Raw genomic sequence first — 13139 nt, 5'->3', positions numbered from 1 at the left:
ACGAATATTTATTTATCTTACAAGATCTATTCTAGAGAGTTCACAGACTGGACTTTATCCATTTTCAAGCGCGGTCAAGCGCGAAGAAGACCCTGGGGACGAGGTTGGCGTGGATTCTAACCATAGCGTTACCAAGCTTCGTAAGCATCGTCGTCAAAGCTGACAGATTTGTCAAAAAGTTCAATTTGTTATCATGTGATCAACATTTTATGGTCAGCTTAATTTGGCTAGCAACAGATTTCGGGAGTTATACTTTGACAGGACAATATCAATCCTCCTAAACAGATGTTACAATATTATTATCACGTGATTGCCCAATCATTGGTGAACAAGTTGTGGTCATCTTCATGACACAAAAGGTTACCACAGCAACAGCACAGTCTGTTAAATAATTAACTTTTAAGGGCATTTTTTACAGTTTGTACCGTTGCTATGGTAACCTTTAATATTGAAAAAAGATATGCACAGCTTGTATACCGATGACTGGGGAGATGTGTGATGCAGTTACTGTAGCATAATCTGATAACGATTGGCAGTAAAGTTCCTTGTGATGGGAACTGTTCTCAGCAACCTAACTACGGACACATTTCAAACCGAAATGAAAATGAAACTTTGAAATGCCTTGCCTTTGTTTCCACTTGAAAATAAAGCCTACAAACTATTTCTAATATTATTCTTTATTTCCCCTCTTGTTAACATAGATCGGTCAGATAATCATTCAAATACAGTGTGACAATCTTTTCACTATTCGAGGCCGTAGCCGTTATCCAAGCCCCAACTTTTGTTGAGCAAGGTCCACTCGCACTTGTATTTCAATAATCAAAGCTACGCGATTCTCCGCAATTAGCATTCAGCCCATAACCAATAAACTGCAGACAGAAGCTTTAGTCTGTTATACAGCCGTCACTTAGGTCGTAACGCAACGCTCCTCTGCATAAGAGACTGGGCAGAAGCTTGATCAACAACTGGCCATGAATAGGAAATGAATGACATTTGAGGGTGACAAAACCATAAGTTAACATGTTTAAGGCCACTATTACTGTAACTAATATGCCGTATATAGTGCTTGTACATAATGACCTAACAGTTCAACTGTTCCCATGCATTCTGTTCCTTACCTATAAGGGAGAGCTGTAATCACATATTGAGTGAAAATGACCCGTTATGAACTCCATTGGTAATATCACCTTATGTTATTACTGTTACTTTCTTCCTCCAAAATTACTCCGTCAAATTGTCATCTGAACAGCCTTTTGACCCAGCCCCTTTGTTACACCACCAACAATCACTCTTTGCAGCGACAAACCTTAACTCAATAACACTTTCACTCACTTAAAATGCCTGATAAGTTACAGTTCTAAAGAATTAGAAACTGTACATTGTCCGTCATTACAATAAAACGGAAAAGTTGAATTCACTGTGCTGTATTGCGTTTGACAAAGAAGAAATACACAGGGACACCGGACAAAACAAAGGTCAGTGCAACTGCTGATGACTGAGGTTTGGCCAAAAGTGGTGCAATAACAAGATAGCAAGACACCACCACCATGACAATGGGAATTCCAATCCACACTTTGTAAGGGCGATGCTCATGAGGCCTCTTCCAGCGCAGAACCAACAGTGAAAGGAATGTGCTACCAAGAAAAATCCATGCCACAAAACTAAAACAACTTAGCAAAGAATCCAAATCCCCAAGCATTAACAAGAAGATGGAAATGCATGATGGGAACATTATGGCATGTAATGGCGTGTTGAAACGCTCACTAATGTTGGCCAGAAAACGAGGCATGTGGCCTTCTTTGGCTGCAGAGCATACAACTCTCCCATTAGTGAAAATGGACCCATTAGCTGCACCATAACAAGAACAAGCTACAAAGAGTGGCATGACAGCAACTAAGGTGGGGTGCACTTTCTCAGCAACAGATACTGCAACTGCACTGGAGGACAGCACTTCTGCTGGTGTCAAGACACTTAAATATGCTACATTTACCAGTGTATAGCAAAGTGTTACAAGAGGTAGAGCAATCATGACTGCACGAGGAAGATTCTTGTGAGGGTTCTGTAGCTCCTCCGTGACATAGTTAAGTTGGTTCCAACCATCATATGCCCACAAGCCACTGAAAAAAGCATGTGCAATTTCTCCAACATTCTGGTTAGTTCCTTTGAAGGGAGAGTCAAAATTTTCATACTTTCCTTCGGCAATTCTGGAAGCACCAATGAAGACTATTATCCCAATTGCAAGCAACTTCATAATCATGAAAACAATCTGCATCTGGCCTGCCCAGTGAGAACTCACACAGTTGACAGATGTGATCAAAATGATGCAAATCACTGCAATGCATTTAATAAGGACTTCGGGCTCATTGCTGCTGCTGCTTAAAAATGGCTGGATAGCATAGGAGGCAAAACTTAGTGTGATGATGGCTACCGAGGCTGGTTTTAAAATCAAGACCATTGTCCAGCTAACTAGAAAACCAGGTAAAAGGCCAAGAGCCTCATGGATGTATGTTAGCTCACCACCAGAACGCTGAATCAGTGTTCCTAATTCACAGTAGCACAAAGCTCCAAGTGTTGCCATCACACCAGACGCAATCCATACTATCAGTGTCATTCCCACAGAGCCAGAATGTAGAAGGACATAACGTGGAGTGACAAAAATTCCAGAACCAATCATAATGCCAACAATAAGTGAGACTCCCTGTAGGAGTGTAACATTTCTGGTCAGTTTCCCAGTGACATTTTCTTCTGAACTCCTCTTTGAGTTAATGAGCTTTTCGTCAGCCCTTGCTTTGCTCTCATGAAATGAAATACCAGCACTCAGATCACCTCGCTGCACTGAAGACTTGATCATCTTATTTTCTGCAGCCGATTCCACAGCACATTGGTCTTGATCTTCAGTTATATTCTTAGCATCTAACAACAATAAAGCACAATATAATAGTAATTAACATCAGTCTATAAAATTATTTTTACCAGGAAAATTAAGAATCCTGAATGTATCTGATGAAAGTTTACTTCAAATAGCTCAAAGTTACAACCAAATGCAGTAACGTGTAAATTAAAAAGAAATGCACTTTAAGGTCACCAAATTTCATCCATTGTTCTCACAAAATTTCACTGATGTTACCAGAAATCTTCACTGAGATAATGCTACTTTAAAAATGAGAAGAAATCAGATGCAAGGCTCATGCTGTAGTTGCTTGTAGGACTATTACTGGGGATCAAACAAAACAGAAGCTATATTGTCCCCAGTAATGATCCACAAGTGACTGTGAAATGATATTCACTTCAAATTTCAGTTCCTTCTGTATGTGCTGGTCACAGATGACATAAGACAACAGAAAAAAAAAGACAAGATACAACACTATTCTAAAATACAAAGTAACATCTGCAAAGGTAAAACAATGCAATTCATGCATCCAGTGCTCAGAGAAAGATCCCAAATTTCTGACTTTCTAAAGTGGCAAATCAGGAAGTAATGAACATCAATGGGTCAAATGAAACATCAGCAATAATTGAAACCTCATACAAAGTTCATCTTCTTCTAAGAATTTATGCTATATTCTTAAGTGATATGTACCATGCTTTTAAATGTTGAACCATCAGATGTTGCACAATTAGATGTGATGCATCAGATCTACCAGTAATTTCAATATTTTGCAGTTCAGGTCACTAGTGCAAATAACCTATTTACGTAAAGTTTCTGGTGGCAAGTTTATGAAGTTGTATTGTTTAATTACATTTGCACCAAGAATGAAGGCTGAGTCAAAATATAAGTGTTCATGTTTTTACCTTTGAAACTGTAAGAAGCTTTGATTACACAATCAGGTATATCAACATAGGTTCCGAAATAAAGTTTGGTCTCTGTACAAAGTACAAGAGTCAGTGTTGCTATTGGAGCTCAAACAAAAATTGTTTTATGCATGTGAACTTCAACAAAAGTTTGTATAAAATCAAGCAAAACTTTACGAATTTTTGTGAGATTGTGGAATATTATTGCATAATCTCATGTAGTCATCGGGCCACGTTGAAGGTTTTAAAAAAATACAGACCAACACTGTCTGGCTAAACTTCAATATGCTTCAGCTGCCAATCCAAAGCTGTTTTCCTCAATACATAACTTGACAAGTAACTTTACCTCTGCCATGATGCACCCGGAGCTGGACCGAATTTATTATTGACTGCATAGCTTTTTTAGCTGATTTACAGGCAATGAAAAGCATTGTGATGTTTTCATTTCATTGAAAATTTTTAACGCCACTTAAGACAATAGAAAGTTAACCAAGGTAAAAGTTCGATCTACCCTGTGATCAACCATGGTTTAGGACGGTAACCATGGTTGAGATGACAGATATATCAAGTCCACTTGCGATTGCATGGTATCTTGCACCCCGTGGTGTCCAGATTGCATCAGTCTCATTTGGTAGTGTTTTCGACAATGTTTGTTTTCATGGCAAAAAAGTAAGCCAAATCAGGACCAGCTACAATACGCTCAAATGTACGTCTAGATAGTCTGAAGCTCTCTTTCCACCATTTTTGAACAAAATTTCCGTCCACAAGGATTTCAAACCAGAATTGGTTAGCGAAGTCATTAAAAGCGCTTCCTCTCTCAGTGATTTCTGAAAGTTGTGCGGTTTTGGAATTTGAATCGCCTGGTTAGCCGGCTAAATGAATGGAAACAGAAGTCACATTTAACTAGAGAATGTTGGTCTGTAAACAAACACCCACGAGACCGAACACACCTGAATATCCGAACACACCTGAACATCTGAACACACCCACAAGACTGGCCACCATGTTATCTGGAATGAGGTCAAGTTTATTGATCGAGATCCTCACTGGTACACACGTAGGGTCAAGGAAGCTATTCACATAAGACTTCACCCTAATAATATCAACAGGGATAGTGGAATTGAAATTCCTGAGACATGGATACCCACGATCAAGAAACACAACAACAGGAGAATGGTACAACAGCGGACCACCGAGGGAACAGCTACTCGCCGGAACAACGGGACAATAGGAGGATCGAAATGCACCAATCACAGCCGACCTTTGTGATATAAATGATACCGTGCAATCAGTCGACCTTATTGCCCGAAGAAGACTAGCAGTAAGCAGTCGAAACGTCGCGATCTACATCTCCAGTGACTACATCGTGAGACAAACGATAATACACTTTATTATTGCATCTACCACGATGAATGACAACCTTTTCCTTGACATTGACCTAGAAAGAATGTTTAGCTAGTTAATCAGCCTAGTGAAGAGCAGTTTATTTATTTTACATGGATGAAAATAATTATGTTGTTCAGGTTCCCTGTGGTCTGAGTTCATTGACAGTAAATTAAAGATAAAAAAACAGAACTTCACATTGACACGGAGCCTGAATTATGAAATTTTGCAAACCAAAGTGAATTTCATTTTGGCGAGCAAGAAGATTTTTATGAACGTAAATCAAATGGGAGCTTTTTGAAATCACTTACAGGCCAAAATTTAAGCTTGTTCTTTTGTTTACGTTTTGAATTCATGCTGAGTTAACATCAAAACATGACATAACAGTCGTACAAATGTATCTCATAGAATTATTTTTTCCAGAAAAAGAAATGTATTCTGTAACTTCTTTGATCTACTTGGTAACGGTTGCCTTTGCTGTGCAAAGTTCAAGAGAGTTTTCGTGTCAAATTCCTTTGTCAGGTCACATTACATGTAGGTCGCCTGCCTCGATTGTGCATGGTTGATTCTTCACTCTAATTAGTGGCCATAATTTCCTTTCAGTTGAGTCCTGGTAAACTTGAGCAGCAGTTATCTTCAAGCTAATGTAGACATCAGACCAAGAGGTGATTTGAAAACAAATTGCTCACTTTGATTTAGAGGTAATTTCTAGAACGCATCCACCTCAGATTCTTCCATGTAAAGGTTAGCTATAACTGTGAAGATAGGGCTCCCCATGGCTGCTTCAGAACAGGTGATAACTACTACGAATTGCAAACTTAAGGTCTGGAAGCAAAACGTAGATGACACTTTTTAGAATCTTAGATTGAAACAATGCTGATGGCTTTCTACAACATCTGAACAGTCAACATCCAACTATTCGTTTTATCATGGAAATCGAGAAAGATAACCGGTCAGTACAAAATGCAGACTGCAGACCAGGTACAAAATACAGACTGGGTACAAGCTGCAGACTGCAGACTGCAGACTAGGTACAAAACATAGACTGAGAATAAAGACTGTTTATTCGTCAAATACCTGATAACATGTCATTTTATAACTTACCTAGTGTCATGCAATCGCTCTTCTGTGGTCACCTTTGACAAAAAATTTGGCCTGTTTCTTCATGTGTGTTGTTTTTAACAAAGTGTCAAGGTAATGTTAGTTCTAAATAGAATCTGAAGCTGTCATAGTCTTCCTACATCCCGTGCGAGGTCATTAGTAAACCCAAATAACATGTAATATTCATGAAACAATGATGGTCAAGATCAGTGTTTATTTTGTAGCCAAGTGCAGACTTACAGCCTGTGAGCAAGCTCTTTACAGGGTCAAGAAATGAGGAAGAAGACTTAAAGCCAAACTGTTCCTTCGTTATGGGTATCTGATTTTTTGAACAACCGTGCCCGTGTGTTGAGATCAAGATTTAATATATAGTATGCCAAAGCTAAGAGAATTCGTCCACTACAAAACCAAAACATTATTTAGAATCACTTGGCATTTCTGAACAAATACCTATGACAAGAAAGTTGTGCTGTACGTACATAAGAAATAGAGCTTCTTTCAAAAAAAATTAGACTGTTCACAGCCTCTCTATTTATACCCTGGTCCCAGAGGTTTTTCTTGATTTTCCTCCGCATGAGACAGCTGCGAGAGAGCCTTGAAGCAACTGAACGCAAGTTGTGAAGAGGCGAGAACGAAAACTCGCTGCTTCGCGACTCATGTTGGGCCGCTTTGAGGCTCTCTCACAGCTGTCTCATGCAGAGAAAAATCAAGAAACCTCTGGGACCAGGGAACTCTATTTACCCATGTGAAAGAAAAAGCAAGTAAAGTGAGCTCAAGCACGTAGGGGTGGGGTTTGCGAGCTAAGTAAGCGATAAGTCAAGCCAAGTCTTCCATTTTGCGCTGGTGTCCAGTTATCTCCTGATTCTATCCGCATGTTCAACGATAGAATAAAATACAAGAAAATAGAGGGCTGTGAACAGTCTACTCAAACTTGCCTTAATTACAATTTCTAAACATTTTAAACATTTCAAACAAATATAAATTAAATTCTACTGAAAACTATTTCATGTTTGTCCTTTATTTGGTAACAATTCAATACATCTACATGTATATATAAAATACTTGCTAAACAACCATTATCCTCATAGACAATGGTTCATTCACTCATTGGCATTTACCGATAGGTACAACTAGTATATGTGTTGTTATTTGATACTAAAATCTTGTGTGCTAAGTGTCAAGACAATGAAAGCTTTTTCAAAATTTTGTTTAAGAAAGAATATGGCCAAGAATAATCCCCAATTTGGAAGACGACCACAGAAAACACTTAGTAAGTTATAAAATGGCAGGTTACAGCACGTTAAACTTATTACTTGAAAACAACAGTGGAAGATGACCACGGAAAAGCAATTGTGTGACATTTGGTCAGTTTTAAAATGACATGTTACAGTAGATCACATATTTGACGAAAAAACAGTCTTCATTCTCAGTCTGTGTTTTGTATGTAGTCCGCAGTCTGCAGTCTGCATCTTGTACCTAGTCTGCATTTTGTACCCGGTCTGCAGTCTGCATTTTGTTCTGACCGGAAAGATAACATCATTCCCTTTCTTGACACGTCAGTAACAAGGGACGCAGATGGTCTTCTCACTACCACTTTATACAGAAACGAACACACACTGACAAAAACCTAGCCTACAACTCAAACCATCCTCAGTCAATGAAGCATGGTATCGTGAAATACCTTTTTAATTGTGCTAAACACCTCATAAGGAAGCCTTCAGCTATCACTGAAGAAAGAAACACTTACAGAAGCTTATGAAAACAACAAGAGTAACAGCTAACTAAGAACCCACACAGGAATTTAAATCAACTGCAGCTTTACCCTATATCAAAGGTGTATCAGAGGTTCTCCGCAGCTGCCTACAACAACAAGGTGTGCATGCTGTGTTTAAATCTGACACAACTCTTAGGTCTTGCTTAGTGCGACCTGAAGACACCCTTGAACCAACAAAACAACTTAGACGGTGTTACAGTTTATAAGATTCCTTGCGAATGCGGCAAAGTGTATATCAGAGAAACAGGGAGAGCTAAATGTATGTGAGAGAGGTTAAAAGAACATGACAGAGACATACTGCTTGCTTGTATCCAAACCTCCACAATTTCAGAGCACACCAATGAGACGGGGCATTTACCAATTTAAAAAAAAGTCAAGTTTGATCGTGGCCCTCATTGGTACACACGAAGGGTCAAGAAAGCTATCCATATAAGACTTCATCCAAATAGCATCAATAGAGATACGGTAAATCCTCAAATTAGCGCCCGGGGTGCTTATTTCAAATTTATGAGAAGACGGGGGTGCTTAATCGAGGGGGGAGGCCGCTTATTAAATTTTTCCCAAATCGTGGCCTGACATGATCATTTTTTAATACATCATATCCACATAAACAACAGCATATGCCGTTTATCGACATAAAAAGCTGATCCCAAAGTTAAAATCGCAGCACCATTAGTACTTGTATTTTTTTGCCAAACTTAATGTGTTCACGAACTGAAACAATGTACAAATCTAATACTACACGACGAAAACTATACATCCTTTGTTGTCTCATTACTCGTCTACAAAATAGGGGAGGGGAGGGGGCGCTCATTTGAGGGGGGGCACTTATTTTAAATTCTGGCTGATGGGAGAGGCGCTTATTTGAAGTGGGCACTTATTTCGGGGGGGGGGGGCGCTAATTCGAGGATTTACGGTAGGGGAATCAAAATTCTTGAAGCATGGATACCTACAGTCAAAAAGCAATACTGCCGGTCAGTTACAATGCGAACCTATGAGGGAACAGTGTCACAAGTCAGAATAATAATGAGGATCGAAATGCACCAACAGCAGCGAACCAACGTGCTACAAATAGCGACATGCAACAATCAACCTCATCGCCTGATGAAGACTAGCAGTGTAGCAGTTGAAATGTCACGATGAACACCTTGAAGTGACTCCATTGTAAGACAATTAAGTAAAATTCATCTGTCCTATCATGCACCATGATAAATAATACACACATCTTTAACTTACAGATATTTCCTCCTATTGACGTAAACTGGTAGATTGAAGTAACTGATGGACTAAACTGAAACTCGATGCAATTGACACAGTTGCTGCATGATATAATCTGTACTGAACAAAAATCTTATGCAACGAATCACATGTATTTTACATATGCGAAGCCATGAGCCGCCTGCGCTACTCACGGCTTGTGGCTTTGGCGCTCACCACTCGCATGTCACACTCGCAGCCACACTTGTTTTGCTTTCTTCATTGTGCTCTTGAGAGCAAAAGAGAGACTGCTCGCAGTCTATTGAGAGCATCAAGATCAACAATGTTTAGTTGCTCTTGTGCAGTCTAGGAGCCTCTACAAGAACGATCTTCTCTATGGGACGTTCCAGAGCTGAAGACCTGGTTTTCAGCCTGACTCTCCTCACAAGCCTGTCTCTCTGGTTTGGTTTTACTTCCAGGATGCGATCAAGGGGCGACAAGTTTTCTACCATGAGTACAATGTCTCCAGTTTTAAAGAAACACCTTTATCTTTGCAGTGATTGCCTTCTCACTTATAGCAATCAAACTCTCAGATACTCACTTTTAAAAACAAGCTCCAACCAAATGGAATAAAACTAAGCATAATCTCATAAGCTCATAATCAATTAATACTTAATTAAATTAATTAATCAATCAATTTTTATACTTTGGCAACTGACATTTTTCACTGGTGGTCAACCAAAAATAACCTTTCAGTGGCCAAATGGCCACTGAGGAAAAAGGTTAACTTGGAGGGTTGCAGAATCTCACATCGGGGGATTAAGCTGAGAATCAGAGATGACTGACATTTCAGGCTATATACCTCCCAATCAAATATGTTTCCCAATTGAAGCAGAACATGTCATGTGTGAGGGGTTATAACTCACAAAGTCCCTAGGGAAACCACAACTTAAACTTTTGACTTGCATGTGATTAGGTCATGTACCTTGAGACCGTGACATTGTTTCTAGCCAGCATCAAGCAAATAATGAACGAGTGACAGTCAACGAAAACCCTAACATCCCCCACCCCACCCCACCTCAGGACAAGGTGGAGATTTGGAAAAGTCTTGCTCAAATGTTGAATAAGGATGCTTCATTAAGTCAAAACATAACCTAATACCCCACCCCTGGGGGCTTTGTTAGATAGCACTTGCTTGTTAATAGCTTGATTGTATTTATTCCACTCCCTGTTCTTTGAAAGACTTTGCTCTATTTCGAATTCTCATGGGAAAAAGTGAAGCGTCATTTTTGTGAGTGGTCATTTGTTCACTTTTCTTGTCCCTGTGTGGTAACTAGTTAACTATGTAACAATCAGAGAGTGTTCACCCTTGAACATTGAAAATATATCAGTTTGGCTTCTTCCCTTTTTCCTTTTCTTCTTTCTTGAACCCATGAAGAGCTTGTTCATAGGCAATAAGTCTGCATTTGGCTACAAAATGAACACTGATTGATCATTGTTTCTTGAATATTGCATGATATCTAGCTGGGGCGGATCCATGGGTGGTTCGGTTGGTTTGTTCAAATCCCCTAAATGAGATAAAAAATTGTTTAAATACGTGCCATTTCTGACGAGAACCTTTGTGGGCAAACATCGCAAACAAATAATATATTCTATCTTCGGAAAGAAGATTAACTTGAAGAGAGCAAAAATAATCTGGATGGATGAGAGTCTTTTCCTGGTTTTAAATACCTAATGCTTAGTCTAAAATCCATTTTATTTAGCACTTCCTTCTTTTATTTGTCTACTTGGTAAAATAACATGTGATTCATGCTCCTGTCAAATTCTACATGGCACCAAAAGTAACAGTTTTTCTCTTGACAGATTTCACAAGTGAGGTGCTGTTGCTTAGGCCAGAAGCTCAGCCTCTTTGTTAATCAGCTCATTAGTGAGTTGTGCAGTCATTCACAAAGCTAGATTTCGACTGCCACTGGTGCACAAAACCCAAGGAAAACCATTTTTCTAAAAGGAGTTAGTGTTTAATTTGAATTCCGTCAGAGTTATGTAGAAAAGCCAGCAGCAAATTAATCATTTTTTCGGAACTGTTAGTACGTATGTCATCAGGAAGGTAAGCATTATTGTTAATACCTGAACGTATTCCTTGTTTACATAGCTCAAAACAGAGATGATTTCAAAGATATTAAACAACCAACAATCGTCCCTCAAAACCCTGGACATTACATTTCCAAGACCCAAAAGAAGTCCGGGAAGGGGGGGGGAGCATGACTTGGATCCCTTAGAAGGGTTCACCTTCGGCCATAATTCTCCAAACCTCCCTTCACCAAATCCTGGATCCATCCCAGTCTGGGCTTACTACACTAACCTCATGCACGATGTGAGAAGGCTATGACAGCTTCAAATCCTATTTAAGAACTAACATGACCTTGACGCTTCGTTAAAAACAAAATATGTGAAGACACAGGTCAAGGATAATCCTTAATAATACAAGCTAGTTAATTTTCATCAAAGATGACCGCAGAAAAGCAATTGTGTGACACTTGGAAAGTTAGAAAATGACATGTTACCACATATTTGACGAAAAAAACAGTCTTTATCTTCATTGTGTGTTTTGTACCCAGTTTGCAGTCTGTGGTCTGCATTTTGTACCTAGTCCGCATAATTTTTGTACCTGGTCTACAGTCTGCTGTCTGCATTTTGTACTAGCCATTATTCTATCTTTAAGTTGGAATGTATAGGAGGATCTTTGTTTACAATATTTGCCTCATTACCATAAGCGATACAGTTTCTGATGGAGCTACAAAGAGATTAATACTGAATGTTGAAGGACCACAGCATGATTAACTGTCCCAAGGAATCTGAGTGTGATGTATTGAATACTTTTTGTGCGATGAGGGTTTAAAAGCTCAAAATTTTACAAAGAATGTATGAGCTCATTAGCGCTTTTGCCAAACAGAAATTTTGATGTTTTTGAAAGCCAATTTCTCCTCGAATATTACACCCAAAGAGCCAGAAATTTCACCCCTTACTAAGTTTCAGAAGCTCTTTAAGTCTTTTTAGTAAAATCGTGTTTAGCATGATGCCTTCTATGTGCAAAGTCATATGTTAATGAGGAAAAATGTAAACAATGACGTCAGCAAAGATTTGCCCATAACAAAACAATTAATGACTGGAAACAGGGAACATTAAGGGTCTTGGGGAACATTGAGGGTTTTGAGGAATCACAACTCACTATTTCACTTGGGGCCAGTCATAAGTTAATGTTCCCTTATCCCCCAAACCCCTGGGAGGTTCGGTTCGTTCTCCTGTGCCATATATAAAGAACTGATACAAAAGACCCAACCATAGAACACAGCTAATCTACCAACAAAGGCTTGTAAATTAAAGGAATGCAGTACAATATGGTTATTCCCTCAGTGTAACTGTACAATATGGTTATTCCCTCAGTGTAACTGTACACCAGGACACCTCCGGAGGCCCTCATCAATGCATTTTTGAAACCTTACTTACTGCTCTTTCGTTAGAGGTAAAGCTTTCCTTGTAAGTTTAATTACAAACACCCGTTGAGAAAATAAATAAAGAAGAGTTGCATGGGGTCAATTCGCGATGGGCATTAATTCTACGTATTTCATGTTGGGCGAAAGCTCACATCTAGATCAGCGAAGCAGGCAAGACATACTCTAGAACTTTAAAACATTCTTTGATGAGATACTACCCGTACCTTGCATCCTTGATCGCCGCATTTCACTCTATTCTATGACGTGTTACTTCCTCTAAACCAGCTCTCAAAACCCCATTTTGGAACCAAACTCTTTTTTTTCTCGTCCCCAGAGCTGCTTGTCCATGTTAGACGGCGAAGCCTTGGCACGAGGAAAGGGTTTGTGAAACGGGGGAC

General features: G+C 39.2%; 1 protein-coding gene and 1 pseudogene across 4 annotated transcripts; one reads left to right on the top strand and one right to left on the bottom strand.

Annotated features, from left to right (window-relative positions):
* Positions 1-661: 661 nt before the first annotated feature.
* LOC110053698 (b(0,+)-type amino acid transporter 1-like) lies at positions 662-13122 on the bottom strand. Of its 4 annotated transcripts, none has more exons than XM_020759961.2 (3): positions 12966-13122; positions 10615-10815; positions 662-2913 (listed from the first exon to the last, which is right to left on the bottom strand). In XM_020759961.2, exons 2-3 carry the CDS (start codon positions 10694-10696, stop codon positions 1415-1417), a joined length of 1581 nt encoding a protein of 526 aa, XP_020615620.2. In that variant the 5' UTR covers positions 10697-10815; positions 12966-13122; the 3' UTR covers positions 662-1414. The 4 variants fall into 4 exon arrangements, with proteins under 4 accessions (XP_020615620.2, XP_020615623.1, XP_020615621.1 ...); XM_020759964.2 differs by lacking the exon at positions 10615-10815 and adding an exon at positions 5865-6000; XM_020759962.2 differs by lacking the exon at positions 10615-10815.
* LOC149100859 (uncharacterized) lies at positions 7609-9318 on the top strand (annotated as a pseudogene).
* Positions 13123-13139: the final 17 nt, after the last annotated feature.

This window comes from Orbicella faveolata, unplaced genomic scaffold (genome assembly GCF_042242905.1).
Source record: "Orbicella faveolata isolate gen_17 unplaced genomic scaffold, um_ofav_v1 contig_4, whole genome shotgun sequence".
NCBI classification, from domain to species: Eukaryota; Metazoa; Cnidaria; class Anthozoa; order Scleractinia; family Merulinidae; genus Orbicella; species Orbicella faveolata.
The sequence above is the reverse complement of the archived record's forward strand: the minus strand, read 5'-3'. Positions and strand labels throughout refer to the sequence as shown.

What these genes read in the sequence shown, in the direction of transcription:
- LOC110053698 (XM_020759961.2), bottom strand. Translation starts at nt 10,696, where the DNA reads ATGAACAAGCTCTTCATGGGTTCAAGAAAGAAGAAAAGGAAAAAGGGA. An exon ending in TATATTTTCAATGTTCAAGG is followed by an intron (nt 2,914 to 10,614) that starts GTGAACACTCTC and finishes TATTGTTGTTAG; the next exon opens with ATGCTAAGAATATAACTGAA.